Raw genomic sequence first — 18,467 nt, forward strand, 5'->3', positions numbered from 1 at the left:
TCCATGAAAAGTTTCAGCAAAACTAAATAAACTTCCAAATGATTCTGCTCATATTGACTTTTAAATAACTTTTGAGGTATTTAGGATTAGTATTAGCACTTAACTCATAACTGCTTACAAAAAGAAACTTAGGTAGTGTAATATACACTAAAGTAAACTGGCTCTTTGACTAATAGCGGCATTTGGGCTTGTGGCTAGCAAGCCACGAAAGGAGAACAGTTTCTAACTCTACCTACCTCTTCTAATCCTCTACATTGTCAGTAACTTAAAAACTTGACTAAGAACTACATCAGAACTCAATCTTCAAACATAACTCTCTCGGAGACCGCCGTGGCGGCTTCTGCCCGAGGCTTCAACCAACCTCTCTACTTGAATGCCAAAACTTGAATACCCCTATCTCAAAACTTAAACGAAAGCGCTTCCTTCCAAAACCCACTCCATTTCTCTCATTCTACCCTAGTCTTCTAATCAACCAGCAAGGAAAAAGTTTATTCCTTATTTTATCATTGACCAATTAAAAAAATATCTAAGCTTCCTACACTTAATATCAACCAATATGAAAATCAAAATACATTCTAAATCCAACCTACTGGGTAGGGAATTAAACTCTTCAACCAATAAGAATCATTAAGCAATATCAGCGGACCTCTCTTAGTTCAAACAGTTCTCAAGAAAAATATTGCGGAATTCATGATTCTACACTTGTGCCTTCTGATACTATATTAGCACGTACGTTTGTGTATCTAAACTCAAAATTCATGGCGCCAGTCGATCAATAACTACATTGTAACTCTTTATTACCTCACAAACTGAACGTTAAAAGATCAGTTTTCGGGCGAGAATGTAAACCAGGAAACCGAATTTAGATATGGCTGCAAAATAATATAACGTCTTTTTTTTAACGAGACGGATAAACTACAATTCCATATTTAATTATACTCCAACGATTTTTTCGGGACAGAAATAAATTCTCGCAAATCTCGCTACCTCGCTCTCGTGACGCAATCGTCTTATGTCTACAGGGTGGGACAAAAATGTATTACAATTACATTTACAATTTTTGGTTTCTGGATGAGGCAAAATAATCGAGTTTGTTTCACCGTTTCATCATTACCTACATTTAAAATAAGAAATGCAGATATTCTCTAAAAAGCTGGATTTTTTAAAAACAACGGGTCGCAAGACAGTCCACCCAAAGAGCGGGACTGTTCCACTAAAATCGGGAAGTGTTGTCACTTTACTCTAATATGACCTACACAAACATACATATTTCTTCAAACCAGCCTAAATTTGATTTGTCCAATTGTAGACATTACATACATTATTTCATTACCTACATTATTTCTCATTTACTTCCATTTTATTGATTTAACAGATGATTGTAATTTTAGGTTTCTCCTGTAAAGATGTGAAAACTGATGTCAGTAGCTTATTTACAAATCATGATAGAAGCGACAGTAATTTCAACCAATATATTACTTCCACTAGCAAAGTGAACACTGAAGGACAACATTTTATTTGTAACATTTGCAAGAAATCATTTCCAAACAGTTATCGTTTAGAACATATGTCAATACACACTGGAGAAACACGTTTTGCATGTGAAATTTGCACCAAGCAATTTTCAACAAACAAATGTTTTAAAAAACATATGAAAGGGCATACTGAAGAGAAACCATTTGAATGTGAAAGTTGCACTAAACAATTTTCAACAAAACGACTTTTAAAATCGCACATGAATGTACATACTGGTGAAAAACCTTTATTTGAATGTGAAATTTGCAGTAAACTGCTTTCAACCAAACAAGTTTTACAACGGCATATGAGAGTGCATACTGGTGAAAAACCATTTAAATGTCAAATTTGCGCCAAACAGTTATCATCAAAGGGCTATTTAAGAATACATATGAGAATCCATACTGGTATAAAACCATTTGAATGTGAAATTTGTACCAAAAAGTTTTCACAGAAACAAGTTTTAAAATGGCATATGAGAGTGCATACTGGTGAAAAATCATTTGAATGTGAAATTTGCACCAAAATGTTTTCAACGAAACATGTTTTAAAATCGCATATGAGACTGCACACTGGTGAAGTGAAATTGCAGATTGGTGAAAAACCATTATTTAAATGTGAAATTTGCGCTAAACTGCTTTCAACCAAACAAGCTCTACAACGGCATATGACAGTGCATGCTGGTGAAAAACCATTTGAATGTGAAGTTTGCATCAAAAAGTTTTCACAGAAACACGTTTTAAAATGGCATATGAGAATGCATACTGGTATAAAACCAAAGCCATTTAAATGTGAAATTTGCACGAAAAAGTTTTCAACGAAACAAGTTTTAAAATCGCATATGAGACTGCATACTGGTGAAATGAAATTGCAGACTGGTAAAAATTCATTTAAATGTGAAATATGCACCAAGCAGTTTTCAATTAAAGGGTATTTAAAACAACATATGAGAGTGCATACTGATGAAAAACGTGAAAAACTGTTTGAATGTGTGATTTGCACCAAACAATTTTCAACAAAGTCTTACTTAAACATACATATAAAATTGCACTCTGGTGAAAAACCATTTAAATGTCAAATTTGCACCAAACCGTTTTCAACAAAATGTTCTTTAAGAGTACATATGAAATTGCATATTAATGAATCATTTAAATGTAAGATTTGCAACAAACTATTTTCAACAAAGCATTATGTAGAAAGGCATATGAAAGTGCATATTGGTAAAAAAACCTTTTGAATGAAAAATTTGTAATAAACTGCTTTCAACGAAACAAGTTCTAAAACGGCATAATAATATATGACAATACTGGTAAAAAACCATTTAAATGTGATACGTTTTCAACGAAACAAATTTTAAAAACGCATATGATAGTGCATACTGGTGAAATGATATTGCAGAACGATAAAAAATCATTTAAATGTGAAATATGCACCAAACAGTTTTCAATGGAAAGATATTTAAAAACACATGAGAGTGCATACTGATGAAAAACTGTTTGAGAAATTTTCACCAAACAGTTATTTAAAAATACATATGAAATTGCATTCCGTTGAAAAATGATTTAAATGTGAAATTTGCACCAAACAATTCCCAATATATTTTTATTTAAAATCGCATATGAGAGTGCATACTGGTAAAAAACCATTTAAATGTGAAATTTGCATCAAACAGTTATCAACGAAACAAGTTTTAAAATTGCATATGAGAGTGCATACTGGTAAAAAACTATTTGAATGTGAAATTTGCACCAAATAATTTTCAACGAAACTACTTTTAAAATCTCATGAGTGTGCATAATGGTAAAAAACCATTTGAATGTGAAAATTGCACCAAAAAGTGTTCAACAACACAAGTTTTAAAATCGCATATGAGATTGCATACTGGTTAAAAACCATTTGAGTGTGTTAAAAATATATATAAATAAATGAATTATTGGAGAGAGTAGTGTGTTAACATGGCAGTAAATGAAAGTAGTGCTCCGAATGAAATAGTTGAAATAGGGCATAAACAGTTAAATTGTTAAATAAGTGCAAATAAAAGTTTGGAAGTGTCAACTGAAAATATTTCTACTCATTTGTAAGATTTAACAAATTTACAGTCATTGTACATATTATGGGTATTGTATGAAGTTCAGAAACTAAAAAAACCGATAGAAAACCAAGTGATTAAAATAAGTTTTTTGTATGCGGTAGATAAATATTTAATTAGCTTCTTAATTAGTATGTAAGTCTTATATGAATGAACTTAGAAATATATTGGAGGGTTGGGATTTAACATTTAAAAATAAGTATTCAAAAATCAACGTTTAGGTACCTATATAGTTACATTTAAAGGAAAATAAATAAACTCTGTTATTTACAATATATTGGTGATACATATACAGTCAGGACGTTTGAGTTGGAATAAATTCATTTTCTCGAGAATGAGCGACTCTGGAGGTAACAACTCTGGAGGTACGACTAGGGGTCGTGTGATAGCTCATTCGAAATGTTTTTAATGTATTGACTAATATAAACATTAATATAATTATTTATATAGAGTGCCTAAAAAAATGTTTTTTAATTAAATTAATTGAGACAAAAACAAGAATGTATATAATTTATTTAATTCGAAATAAATTTTACTGTTGTCCGAAAACATGAAAAATAGTTATTTTCCTAACAAGTGCAGAAAGTCATTCTTTTCCGCACGCGACTGCAGTTTGCCGAACGACGCGAAGCGGGAGTTCGGCAAGCAGTCGAGTGCGGAAAAGAGACTTTCTGCAAGAGTTAGGAACAATATTTTTTCTAAGAGTCTTTAAAAAAATTACCAAATCTTAATCAGTTAATTTAATTAATATGAAAATACATACACAAATTAATTCTTTGACAAGGTTGTCAAAACCAAACTTTCAATATAATTAGTTAGCATGACGGCGATCTTGGTTTCCATGACGATGATTCAAAACGACTGTTATTGTCTACCGATTTGACTTTCGAATATTATGTCAAAATAATTTTATTTCATCGAATTGTCGCGTTAATTTCATTAAAACAGGAACACAATAAGATATATTTGAAATAAATTAGTAAATAATATTCTAAATATTAGTTTATTGCATGTATTATAATTACTTTAAGGCCATATTAACATATCTAAATAACACGCGTGCGGAAAAGTAAAAACCGCTTGTGGAAAAGTAACACGCGTGCGGAAAAGTAGCACGCGTGCGGAAAAGTGAAACTTTCTAAACTAAAATGCGTGCGCGAAAGTAGACATTTTTGCACGCTCGTAGAAAAAATATGTATGTGATAAATAAATATTGTTTTTCGCTTAAATTCAATATTAAAGCTGCCACCCACCTGCCTCTTAGCAGTTTGAACATTTAATTTAAGCGAAACGCAATGTTTATTTTTCAAATTCATATTTTTTGGCTCTTATCTGACAGCAGTAAAATGTATTTTGCATTAAATAAATTACATACATTCTTCTTTTTGTCTCAATTAATTTAATTAAAAAAATTTTTTGGGCATCCTGTATAAATAATTATTTTAATGTTCATATTAGTGAATAGAGAATTTAATAACCTTTCACTACCTAAACGTCACTAGTATGATATATGTATATGCCAAAAAATAATAATTTAAAAATAAAACTCGACCTGTTTCCTGTTTCGGGATTTATCTCCAGAGTTGCCCATTCTCTAGAACATGAATTTATTCCAACTCAAACGTCCTCACTGAATATTAAAAGTGCACTGAATATTTTTGTCATTTGGACAGTAAACATATTATAATTTTGTAATAAGAAACCATCGCTTAAGTTTAAGATAATAAGACAACAAATACTGGTTTCTGTACTTGTTTGTTAAAGCTGACCACACATTTAAAATACTTAAATATAATAAAAATATAATTATTTTATTTAAATAACATTACCACATAGTTTGTGAAAGCTAATAGTGTTATTTCAAACAAATAAAAATGCTAAAGAAAGGCGTCGGTCCCGATGAGTGAACTGGAGTAGGTATCGTTATCTCTTTCGTAGTGAAAAAAACTGTAGATAAGCGTTTTAAACAAACTTAACACAGGTGCAGCTAAATAAACCGTGACGTTGATTTGTGTCGGTGTTTCTTTTATTTTACTAGCCCATGAAGAGGGGCAGGATTGAGCATAACTGGTCCCAAAATCAGCAAGAAATTTTGAGAGAAGTAAAATAGTAGCCTGAAAATCAAACAAATGTTAGGAACATTTAAAAGATACTTACAGAAGGATATGGCAGAAATAGGAATGGAAATTAAAAACGGCATCAGGGAAATGAGAGAGGGCATAAAAGACACCAAAATAGAGATACAAAATAATAGAACAGAAATGAAAAGTATAGCCGAGGAGATCACATAGTAAAGTTAAAGAGATGGAAGATAGGTGGAAAGAATAAAATTCGAAATAACAGTTTTCGTGTTGCCCAAATTGATACTGCGAAAAAACTGTTACATTTTATATGAGGAAGCAGCATTATTTAAAACCCTTTTTTTGAATTTTTGTCTTAATCACACCATACTATCTATTTATTCTCTTTTTTATTCATCTCTTATTGTGTGGGTATTTACTAGAAATAAATAAAAAAATACTACAAAAGCTAAAAAAGAGTATTAAATTTTACCTTATTGGTACTCTACTTCTAGAACTAAATCTAACTTAATGCATTGCCTAATGCTCTTCATTCATTTGATGTATTTTTAGATACACTCAGGTGCAAAAAAATCGATCAACTTAAAAAATTGGTCAATTTGATGTCACGAATTTCCTAAACCCGTTGTCCGATTTAAGTGATTTTCTTACCTTGTTATAGCCTTATTTATTAATAATATCGCTGTAATAATATTGTTGCTAGACAGGTAAACTGTCGATTTACGAATCGAACTGGTTTTTTTTCTCAAAGTTCGCATCACCCTGTGGACTATCCTAGCATTTATAAAATACTGAAATTAAAATCCAACTATAGCCTCAGGTCTTCTTAACACTCGATTTTTAGATTCAATCGCTTATATTGGATAATAAAAAAGTTAGGTACTTTAACAACTGGCCATGTTCGTCATCAGTACAGGATGTTTCTAAATAAGTGCGACAAACTTTAAGGGGTAATTTTACGTGAGAAAATAAGGACAGTTTGCTTTATAATTATATGTCCGCAAATGCTTCGTTTCCGAGATACGGGATGTTCAATTTTTTTTTACAAACTGACGATTTATTTATTGCTTTAAAACCAGTTGAGATATGCAAATCAAATTTGGTGGATTTCAGGATGTAGTTATGCCACATTTTTTGACATACAATTAAGAATTTAATATTCACCATTGGTACGCAAACGGGTATTATGACCGATCATATTACCCGTGTATGCACGCCAATGGTGAATATTAAATTCTTGAGTGTATGTCAAAAAGTGTACAATAACTATGTCCTAAAACCCACCAAATTTGATTTGCATATCTCGACTGGTTTTAAAGGAATAAATAAATCGTCAGTTTGTAAAAAAAATTGAAGGGCTTAATGTGAAACAATGACAAGCCACACATGAGTTCAAAAAGAGTTAGTGTTATTCTTGGTTAAAGTAATAGTATAACAAGCAACTAACAAATTATCTCAGCCCTTCGTTAATAGATGGCCCGATTAATCTATAGTAACACTGTTGCATAGGCCTAGTTTGTTCTAGTATCTACTCGACATAATGACAAGCCACATCAAAATGGCGAACATGGACGGAAGCGTTTCGGATAATTATTGAGTTCCGACGATTCTAGAAAGAAAAATAGCAAAGTTGACTTGACATTCGATGACAGTGACCGTTACCCTGACTATGTACAATCTAGAAGTGACACAAGTAGTGAAAATCCAGCGATATGTAATTTTTTCCTAAATGTGGCTTGTCACATTATTACCATTCAAGATTAATGTAGTGGCTTATGACATGACTTGTTATATTATTGCATTTGGTTGTAGGATAATGAACAAAGTCCGTCAATAAAAACCAAACACACCCGTCAAAAATTCCAACAAGTTGATGGAGACAAAAAAATAAACACTGTTTAACACTATTGTGTTGAAACCACTCCGAACTCAGTCAGTAATAGAAAATTCTGAATCTACATATATCTAAAATTTGGGTTTTTATTATTAATGGAATAATGTAACAAGCCACATTTTTTTTTAAAATGAAGGCTGTTTTTTCTCGAGTTTCAAGTAATTTGATTAATATTGTTGTCAACTATAGTCCCATAGGGCATGATGCATCGAAATATCTAAACTAAAACAATAAAAGTTCTTACTGGATTTTTTAATATTATTTTTAGCATTCAAAGTCAAATATCTCACTTTTACCTTTTTAAGGCTTGTCATTATTTCACATTAAGCCCTTCAATTGAACATCCCGTATCTCGGAAAGGAACGATTTGCGGACATATGATTATAAAGCAAACTGTCCTTATTTCCTCATGTAAAATTACCCCTTAAAGTTTGTCGCACTTATTTAGAAACACCCTGTGCTGATGACGAACAAGGCCAGTTGTTAAAGTACCTAACATTTTTATTATCCAACATAAGCGAATTAATCTAAAAACAGAATGTTAAGAAGACCTGAGGCTATATTTGGATTTTAATTTCAGTATTTCATAAATGCTAGAATAGTCCACAGGGTAATGCGAACACTAAGGCTATGGGTACATAATTCGCAAATATTTTACGGCTATCCCTACCTGATCTGTCTTTACATGGCAAATTACGTGTAGTAAAATTCACACTGGTATGGATATGTACATATTACTAGAATGTCATTCTACTTGACATTGTCATAACTAGCTTAAAGAGATGGCTTTTGAATGTTCTTGGATAACTGTTATTTTTTGTATAATTGCAAATTATTAATTCAGTTAATACATGTGATAATCTTTTCACTAGCTATGTATTCAGTTATTGTAATAATTTATATGTACCTACAACAAAAACTAATACTCAATCGAGAAAAGAGGAAAAGTGTTAAAATGATTTTTTAATAATATATTGTTACTATGGAACGCTTACAATTTTGAACATCTTTAACAACAAAATACTTGGATCACAGAATATATATTAATGTATTCTCTGCTTCTATCTTCCATAAATAATACACAATAAATAACTTTTTATATTCACCTCTTAAATTAATTATTTATCAAATACACTATATATCAATATTATTTAATCAACAACTAAAAATATTCCCGATTCATGTCAAATAATTATTTAAAATTGTCACTGATTGTCAGTGTCTGACTGACAATATTCTATTCGACTAAGTGCGTTGTATGACCAAGATAGATTTGGAAAATATTACCACGGACATTGTGTTAATTTTTTTCGAATCCTGAAAAAGCCAATAAATATTTTTGAAAAATCTAAACGCAGAATGAAAGACTAAATTATTATCAAGGGCCGAAAGTCCCTTAGAATAAATAAAAATTTTATTTTGAATGAGATATGTGAAATTAAAAATAACACTAAATTTTCTCTTAGTTTTTCACCCTTGTAACTTATTAAAATAAACATTATAGAAGTTCTCAGGGACTTTCGGCCCTCGCTAATAACGTAATCTTTCATTTTGCGTTTAAATTTCTTAAAAATACTTTTAGTTTTCTCAGGATTTGAAAAAATGAATCCCTATTTGAATAGCATTGCAGCCGAAAAAACGTACCGATCCTCTTAAGAAAAAAACACAGTTTGATTCGTACACCCAGTATACAAAGACAGTTTACCTGCCTAGCAACATTATTATTACATCAACCCAGCCTAGATTTGATTTCTCCAATTATAGGCATTACATACATTATTTCATTACAAACATTATTTCTCATTTACTTGCATTTTGTTGATTTAACAGACGATTGTAATTTTAGGTTTCTCCTGTAAAGATATGAAAACTGATGTCAGTAGCCTATTTACAAATCATGATAGAAATGACAGTACTTTCAACCAATATGTAACTTCCACAAGCAAAGTGAACACCGAAGGACATTTTATTTGTAACTTTTGCAAGAAATCATTTCCAAACAGTTATCGTTTAGAGCATATGTCAATACACACTGGAGAAACACATTTTGCATGTGAAATTTGCACCAAACAATTTTCAACCAACAAATATTTAAAAAAACATTTGAAAGTGCATACTAATGAAACCATTTAAATGTGAAATTTGCACGAAACAGTTTTCAATGAAAGGGTCATTAAAAACACATATGAGAGTGCATACTGGTGAAAAAGCATTTGAATGTGAAATTTGCACCAAAAAGTTATCAACGAAACAAGTGGTAAAGTCGCATATGAGTGTGCATACTGGTGAAAAACCATTTGACTGTCAAATTTGCACCAAACAATTTTCAACAAAACGACTTTTAAAATCGCACATGAATGTGCATACTTCTTTATTTGAATGTAAAATTTGCACTAAACGGCTTTCAACGAAACAAGTTCTACAGCGGCATATGACAGTGCATACAGGTGAAAAACCATTTAAATGTGAAATTTGCACCAAACAGTTTTCAATGAAAGGGACATTAGATATACATGTGAGAGTGCATACCATTAGAGTACATGCTGGTGAAAATCTATTTAATTGTCAAATTTGCACCAAACAGTTTTCGATGAAAAGGACATTAAAAATGCACATGAGAGGGCATACTGGTATAAAACCAGTTGAATGTGAAATTTGCACCAAAAAGTTTTCACAGAAACATGTTTTAAAATGGCATATGAGAATGCATACTGGTATAAAACCAAAACCATTTAAATGTGAAATTTGCACCAAAAAGTTTTCAACGAAACAATTTTTAAAAAGGCATATGCGAGTGCATACTGGTGAAATAAAATTGCAGACTGATGAAAAATCATTTAAATGTGAAATATGCACCAAACAGTTTTCGATGAAAGGCTATTTAAAACAACATATGAGAGTGCATACTGATGAAAAACGTGAAAAACTGTTTGAATGTGAAATTTGCACCAAAAAGTTTTCAACAAAGGGATATTTAAGATTACATATGAAATTGCATTTTGATGAAAAATCATTTAAATGTGGAATTTGCACCAAACAGTTCCCAATATATTTTTATTTAAAATCACATATGAGAGTGCATACTGGGAAAAAACCATTTCAATGTGAAATTTGCACTAAACAGTTCTCAACGAAACAAGTTTTAAAATTGCATATGAGAGCGCATACTGGTGAAAAACCATTTGAATGTGAAATTTGCAACAAAAAGTTTTCATTGAAACAACTTTTAAAATTGCATATGAAAGTGCATAGGTACTGGTGAAAAACCATTTGACTGTAAAATTTGCAACAAAAAGTTTTCATTGAAACAACTTTTAAAATCACATATACGAGTGCACACTGGTGAAACCCCATTTGAATGTGAAATTTGCAACAAAAAGTTTTCAATGAAACAACTTTTAAAATCGCATAGGCAAAGGCACACTGGTGAAAAACCTTTTGAATGTGAAATTTGCAACAAACGGTTTTCAATGAAACTATATTTAAAAACGCATATGAGAGTACATACTGGTGAAAAACAGTTTGAATGTGAAGTTTGCAACAAGCAGTTTTCAACAAAACAAGTTTTAAAGTCACATATGATATTGCATACTGGTGAAAAACCATATGAATGTGATATTTGCGCCAAAAAATGTTCAACAAAGAGTTACTTGACATTGCATATGAAATTGCATACTGATGAAAAATTTAAATGTGAAATTTGCAATAAAAAATTGTCGACAAAGAACAATTTAAAAACGCATATGAGAGTGCATACAGGTGAAAAACCATTTGAATGTGAAATTTGCACCAAACAGTTTTCAATGAATCTATATTTAAAAACGCATATGAGAGTGCATACTGGTGAAAAATCATTTGAATGTGAAATTTGCACCAAAAAGTTTTCAACTAAACAAGTGTTAAAATCGCATATGAGATTGCATACTGCTGGTTAAAAAACATTTGAATGTGATATAAAAATATAAACCTAAATACAGTCGAATCCGCTTATTAGAATACCGGTTATAGGAATATCCCAGTTTAAGGCATAAAAATTTGAGGTCCCGAAACGTTTCTACTAGCCACAAATGATCAGTTATTAAAATATCTCGGTTATATGAATACGTTTGCTTGGCACGAAGGCTATTCTATTAAGCGGGTTTGACTATATAAATAAATAAATTATTTTAGAGTAGTGTGTTACTCTGGCAGTAAGTCAAAGTAGTGCTACAAATTAACAATTTTTGAAATTGGGCAAAAACAGTTCAATTGTTTTAAATGCGGTGAAAGTGCAAATATAAGTTTGGAAGCGTCAAGTGAAAATATTTTAACGCATTTAAAGTAAGATTTAACCAATTTACGATCATTTTACATATTATGGGCGTTAGTATAAATATCAGAAACTAATAGATCTGATAGAAAACCAAGTGATTAAAATAAGTTTTTGTATGCGGTAGATACCTAATGATAATAGACATAATCATATGAATAAATAGGTATATTGCAGGGTTATAATTTAACATTTAAAAATAAGTATTCAAAAATCAACGTTTAGGTACTGTGACGCTATTATACGCTCCTAGACCGCCAAATATTCAGGCCTATTTATTATAATTCGAATGTTGTAAACAGACCCTTTTTATAGGATGATTTATGATGTTCGATTGTTTCTAGACTTCCGGAAACTTTGTGAGTAAATTCTTTTAAAGTTATAAATATTGTTTAACCTTTTTCGATGTGTTGTTTCTTATTTCTAGAACATTGTAATAATATATAGACATTTTTGGTTGGGAGTATTCAGTATTTTATCGTCGCGTGAATTGTAGCGAATTCGGGTTAATAATAAATTAAACTTTGTAATATTGCAATAAATTATATTTTAGTTAGTGGAATTAAAATGTGTTTGATTTTTGTATATTTAAATGTTTTAAATAAAATAGTACGAAGTAAGTCTCTATTTATTTAAATAAATAAAAGTTTGTGTTTAAAGAAATAAATATACAAGTCAATTCAAAATAAATATTAGTGCCTAACAAATAATAATCAGAAAAAAGTGAAATTAGTAGTCAGTAGTGTAACAGTACCTATGTAGTTACGTTTAAACAAAAATAAAAAACTTATTTATAATATATTGGTCATACATATCTGTTAAAAGTGCACTGAATATTTTTATCATTTGGACTAGGGCTTACAATACCGAGCCAAAATCTCAATACCGGTATTTGGTATTTCAAATACCGGGATCCCGGTATTAAAACCGGTATTATGAATAAAAAATATATTTACACTATCCTCCCTTGTTATATCGACTTGTTATTAAATAATATAATGAAACCTATTAAATTTTGTTTTGAAATGAGTAGATGTTGTTTATAACATTACATAGAGAGTAGGAATAGATAGATACAAAAAATGTGCAAATAGAAAAACTATACAGGGTGTCCAAAAACTTTACCGACAAACGAAGACAGGAGATTCCTCAGATAATTTTAAGACAATTTAACCCAATTCACCTAGTCCGAAAATGCTTCTTAAGGGAGCTAGAGCTCTTTGAAGATGGCGTCATGAAATTAGTTTTTCTTAAATACCTCCAGAACGCTTAGGTTTAGAAAAACGAAAATTGGTATGCATATTTAGTCTTCAGAGATGAATCGATTCCACCTATCGCAAAATTCTAGTACCGGTCATGGGCGTCCGTTTTGGGTAGAGCAACGGGTATTTTAACGCATAACTTTTTTGTTCTTAACTTTTATGCATTTTTGACACCGTATTATTAAATTGTGAGGTATTCTAGTACTAAAAGGTACTCTTGCTTTAAGTCGGTAGGACACACCGTTTTCTAGAAAAATCGATTTGAAATTTTTCATTTTTGGAATTTGAAAAAAAAATGAAAAGAACTTTTCAACAAAAAACGAAGTATTTTACCAACATAAAGTAAGAGTAACTTTTAGTACTCGAATACCTCATAATTTAATAATCTAGTGTCAAAAATGCTCAAAAATTCAAGATAAAAAAGTTATGCTATAAAATAACTGTTGACCTACCCAAAACGGACGCCTATGACCAGTACTAGAAATTCGCAATTAATGAAATCGATTTATCTCTGGAATATAAATAAATGTACCAGTTTTGGTTTTTCTAAACAGTTTTTTTTTTGAAAAAAAATTTTTTACTTCAAAGAGCGAAAAATTTTCAAATCGATTTTTCTAGAAAACGGTGTCCTACAGATTTAAAACAAGAGTACCTTTTAGTACTAGAATACTCCATAATTTAATAATCCAGTGTCAGAAATGCATTAAATATAAAGATAAAAAGTTATGTGATAAAATAACCGTTGCCCTACCCAAAACGGACGCCTATGATCGGTACTAGAAATTTGTAATGGATGGATTAGATTTATATCTTGAAGATAAATACGCGTACCAACTTTTGTTTTTCTAAATGGAAGCGTTCTGGAGGTATTTAAGAAAAACTAATTACAAGACGGCATCTTCAAAGAGCTCTAGCTCCCTTAGGAAGCATTTTCCGACTAAGTGAATTGGGTTAAATTAACTTAAAATTATCTGAAGAATCTCCTGTCTTCGTTTGTAGGTAGAGTTTCTGGACACCCTGTATATTTGATTTTAGGATAAATTTTGCATATAATAGGATAGTACTTTTACTTATGAAATTTGCTATTTGAAGATTAATTTAACTTTAAAATATATTAATAAACAGATTAACTTACTGTGACAAATATTTTATATGGCTTACTCTGTATTTAGACCGCTATATACAGGGTGTAACGAAAATACAGGTCATAAATTTAACCACATATTCTGGGACCAAAAATAGTTTGATTGAACCTAACTTACCTTAGTACAAATGTGCATATAAAAAAAGTTACAACCCTTTGAAGTTACAAAATGAAAATCGATTTTTTTCAATATATCGAAAACTATTACAGTTTTTTTTATTGAAAATGGACATATAACATTCTTATGACAGTAGCATCTTAAGAAAAAATTATAGGGAAATTTGGACACCCTATAAAAATTTTATGGGGGTTTAGTTCCTTTAAACCCCCCCAAACTTTTGTGTACGTTCCAATTAAATTATTATTGTAGTACCATTACTTAAACACAATATTTCTAAAACTTTTTTGGCTCTTAGTACTTTTTCGAAAAGTCAGTTTGTATCGAGATATTTTGAATATTTTTCAAATCCACCACATATTTGTATATGGTTAAGTACGTATATGGAGACTTGGTAATAATATGAAAATTTATGTATGATTTACATTTTTAGGTATATTTTGAATCGTATTATAAAAGAAGCCATATCTCGATAAAAGATGCCTTCTCGAAAAAATGCAAAGAGGCAAAAAAGTTTTAAAAACATTTTGTTTAACTAATGGTGTCGCAGTAATAGTTTAATTGGAGCGTACACAAACATTTGGGGGGTTTAAAGGAACAAAACCCCCATAAAATTTTGATGTAAACATATTAAAAAATAAGCTGCAACTCGATAAAAACTGCCTTATCGAAAAAATACTAAGAGCCAAAAAAGTTTTAAAAATATTGAATTTAACTACTGGTATCACAATAATAATTTAATTGGAACGTACAGAAAAGTTTGGGGGGGTTTAAGGGAACAAAACCCCCATAAATTTTTTATGGGGAGCACAAATTGCACTATAATTTTTCTTTAAGATGCTCCTCTCATAAGAATACCACATAACCATTTTCGATAAAAAATCTCCAATAGTTTTCGATATATTCGAAAAAATCGATTTTTATTTTGTAACTTCAAAGGGCTATAACTTTTTTTCTGTGCATATTTGTACTAAGGTAAGTTAGGTTCATTCGAACTATTTTTGGTCCCAGAATATGTGATTTAATTTATGACCTGTATTTTTGTTACACCCTGTATTTTCAATTATTATTAATAATTCAGAAAATAAGAGCCTAATTTATACACCACAATACACAAAAAATGAAAAATAGATCTGAAAATGTAAAAACAGTTCTGATTAATAAATCTTACGGCTTATTTATAAAATAAAGTAGTCTAATTTTAAATATTTAAGAATTTTTATATAACTCATTTTATATACTTGTATAGACGAGATTTAATAATTTGGTTGTAGAAGCTGATATAACCCTTCGCCTTAAATTAACGACATTCACGCTTTTAGAAAGCGCTATACTTGACTTGTATGTGTAATAAACGTGTTTAATAAATATTTTTTACAATGATATTGGTTGTTTATCTTCAAAAATAATTTCTTGTAATAGCAAAAAATATCTTAGAAGAAAGTTTATTTTGCATCAATTCACTTTTTATAAAATAAGCTAATACCGAAATACCGGTATTTTTATTATAAATACCGGTATCGAATACCGGACAAAAATCGTCCGGGATCCCGGAATTCCGGTATTGTAAGCCCTAATTTGGACAGTTAGCATATCGTCGATCTAATATGTAAAGTGCGTAACTTCATTTATCCAAATTTTACTAGACAAGGCGAAAACGGCCGGTTCGTTGGAAAAAATATTCCCATGAGATTTTTTTGCATAATCACATTCGTGAGACATCCCAGAATAAGATTCAATAAGTCGTCCACTCGAAAAGTGGTCCAAATATTTTTTAATCAAATTGCAAAAATCAATATTTTCGGTCCGGGCAAATCTTTTTTAGGTTTTTTTGGACCATTCTGGACAAAAAAGATCTCTTGTAATTTTCCTCCAAAGTTGATCGTTTTCGAGTTATAAGCAATTTAAAATTTGAAAAACGCGAAAATGGCCATTTTTAAAACTTAATAACTCGGTTAAAATTTATTATTATGAAAGTCAGAAAGTGACTAAAAGCAGTTTTACATCAAGGCTATGCAAGTCTCATGCTATGCAAGTCCGTCTTGCATGGCATATCTCTTGCCTAGCCTGACCTTTTTACATCAGAGCTATTTCTGTGCAATTTTAGATACCACTTTCATTGTTGCTAGTAGAAGAAATATATCAAAATATTAACGTTACATATTTCACTTGTAAATTTCAGTCCAGAATAATTAAAAAGTTTTTTTTTCTAAACTATAAATATTGTCACATTGGCAATATGAATTTTGACAGGACTTGCATCAAAATATCATGAAAAATAGAACATGTTTTAATTTTTCGTCTAGCACAGGAATTGCATGGAAATAGCGCGTGGCCATGCGCAGTAGCGTGATCTGTCTAGCATGAAAATATCATAATGTAAAACTGTCTTAAGGCCTGTATTTATAGTCGAGTCTCAAGACAGCGTCGATGCTCAAGACCGACCTTGAACCAAATTTGTATTTTATAAACCGATCTCGAGACCCGACGCTGCACATACGTCGATTAAATGGATTTACGCGGCCAAAATTATTTTACAGCTTATTTCTACTAAAACTGGTACAGGTACAAATCAAAGGAAAATATTGTTTTTTAAAAATTGACTTGTATTTTTCATAGAAAAAATCAAAATTTAAAATTATTACAAGATATGCAGGTTTTTACTTATACCTCAGTCGGTATCTGACATATCGGACTCAGTATTTGGGATCACCCGGTAGATGACAACATTCGAAATGTTTCAGAACTAAATGAGCTTGGTTTGATCCTTTTCTGTACACGTTTTTTTGCTGCTTAAAATTGTTAATAGTGGGTCAGAAGTTAAAAGAAGTTTAATTTCCTGTAGGCATCTCTGCATTTCCTTGCACTAGCTGGGATCTCTGAGATCTCTTTTCTGAGAAAACCTATGACACTTCCGGGGTCCGGATTTATGGTGCCTTTGTCTGACTGTTCTGATTCGGTTTCTTTGTGGATTCTTGTTAAAAAATATCCTCTATAAACAAATCAGAAGGGTGCCGGGCGAAATTTTTGGGCAGAACATTTTTTTTTAATTCAAAACGTCACGTTTTTTGCCCCCCGAAAATATGATTTTAGCATTTTTGGGTCATCTTAAACAAAAAAGATCTGTCATTTTATTAAAATTTGAAGAGTTTTCAAGCATCGCAAATGCATATTTTCGCATTTTTCAGATTTTAAATCGCTTATAACTCGAAAACTATCAAATTTTCATAAATATGACAAGAGACCTTTTTTGTTTATATTTACCCAAGCAACCTAAAAATACATTTTTCAAGGCAAAAAAGTTATTTTGAATTTGTTTAAAAAAATTGTTTCACCCGGCACCCTTCTGATTTGTTTAAAGGAGGCATTTTTGAACAGGAATCCGCAAAGAAATCGAGTCATAAACATTTTTCATACGAATGTGGCCTCACACATGGACTAATATGGAAAGGAAAACTAATAATAGGTATCTGATTGTTTTTTGGTTACTGTATACTTTTCTGTAAGTTTTTCTGGTACAATAAATAAAATATAAATTCATTGGGTATTGTTTTGATGTTATTAACAGTATATTTTGAAAACAGCAGTATTGTAAATTTTTACTGAGAATATTTTAAAAATTAGGAATTTATATTTTTAATGCTAATCAAGTTTTTAGACATCGTCAATTTTGTAGAAAGGAAACATGAATTTAAAATAAATAATCATATACCCTGTTCCACGAACATACGCCTGTCTTGAATTATCGCGACAACGAATATTTTACTGTGCAAATTATGAAGAACGAAAGTAAATTGCAAAATACATTGTTGTTTATTGGAACAATTATTAGAGCCATTTATTTTCGCACTTCTTATGTTGCACACTAAAATATTCGTTGTCGCGATAAGCCAAGACAGGCGTATATTCGTGGAATACACCATAGTACAAAATGCTTGTTAACATGTTATCTTTTCTACATTAGTTTCAATGCTAGGTGTTTGTTGCAAACTTATTATATCTGAAAATTATTTTAATTAAATGCACATCTGAAAAGTACTCCTACAAACCATATA

The 18,467-nt window shown here is 30.6% G+C and overlaps 1 protein-coding gene across 1 annotated transcript in view; it reads left to right on the plus strand.

The window, feature by feature from the left end:
* Positions 1-12,508, plus strand: part of LOC114344733 (gastrula zinc finger protein XlCGF57.1-like) — a 61,045-nt gene extending 48,537 nt beyond the window's left edge. The window contains exon 2 of the mRNA XM_028295557.2: positions 1,392-12,508. Coding sequence (XP_028151358.1) covers positions 1,392-2,752 — 1,361 coding nt within the window. The 3' untranslated portion in view covers positions 2,753-12,508. The remainder of the gene's footprint in view (positions 1-1,391) is intronic.
* Positions 12,509-18,467: the final 5,959 nt, after the last annotated feature.

Source organism: Diabrotica virgifera, chromosome 5, assembly GCF_917563875.1.
Source record: "Diabrotica virgifera virgifera chromosome 5, PGI_DIABVI_V3a".
NCBI classification, from domain to species: domain Eukaryota; kingdom Metazoa; phylum Arthropoda; class Insecta; order Coleoptera; family Chrysomelidae; genus Diabrotica; species Diabrotica virgifera.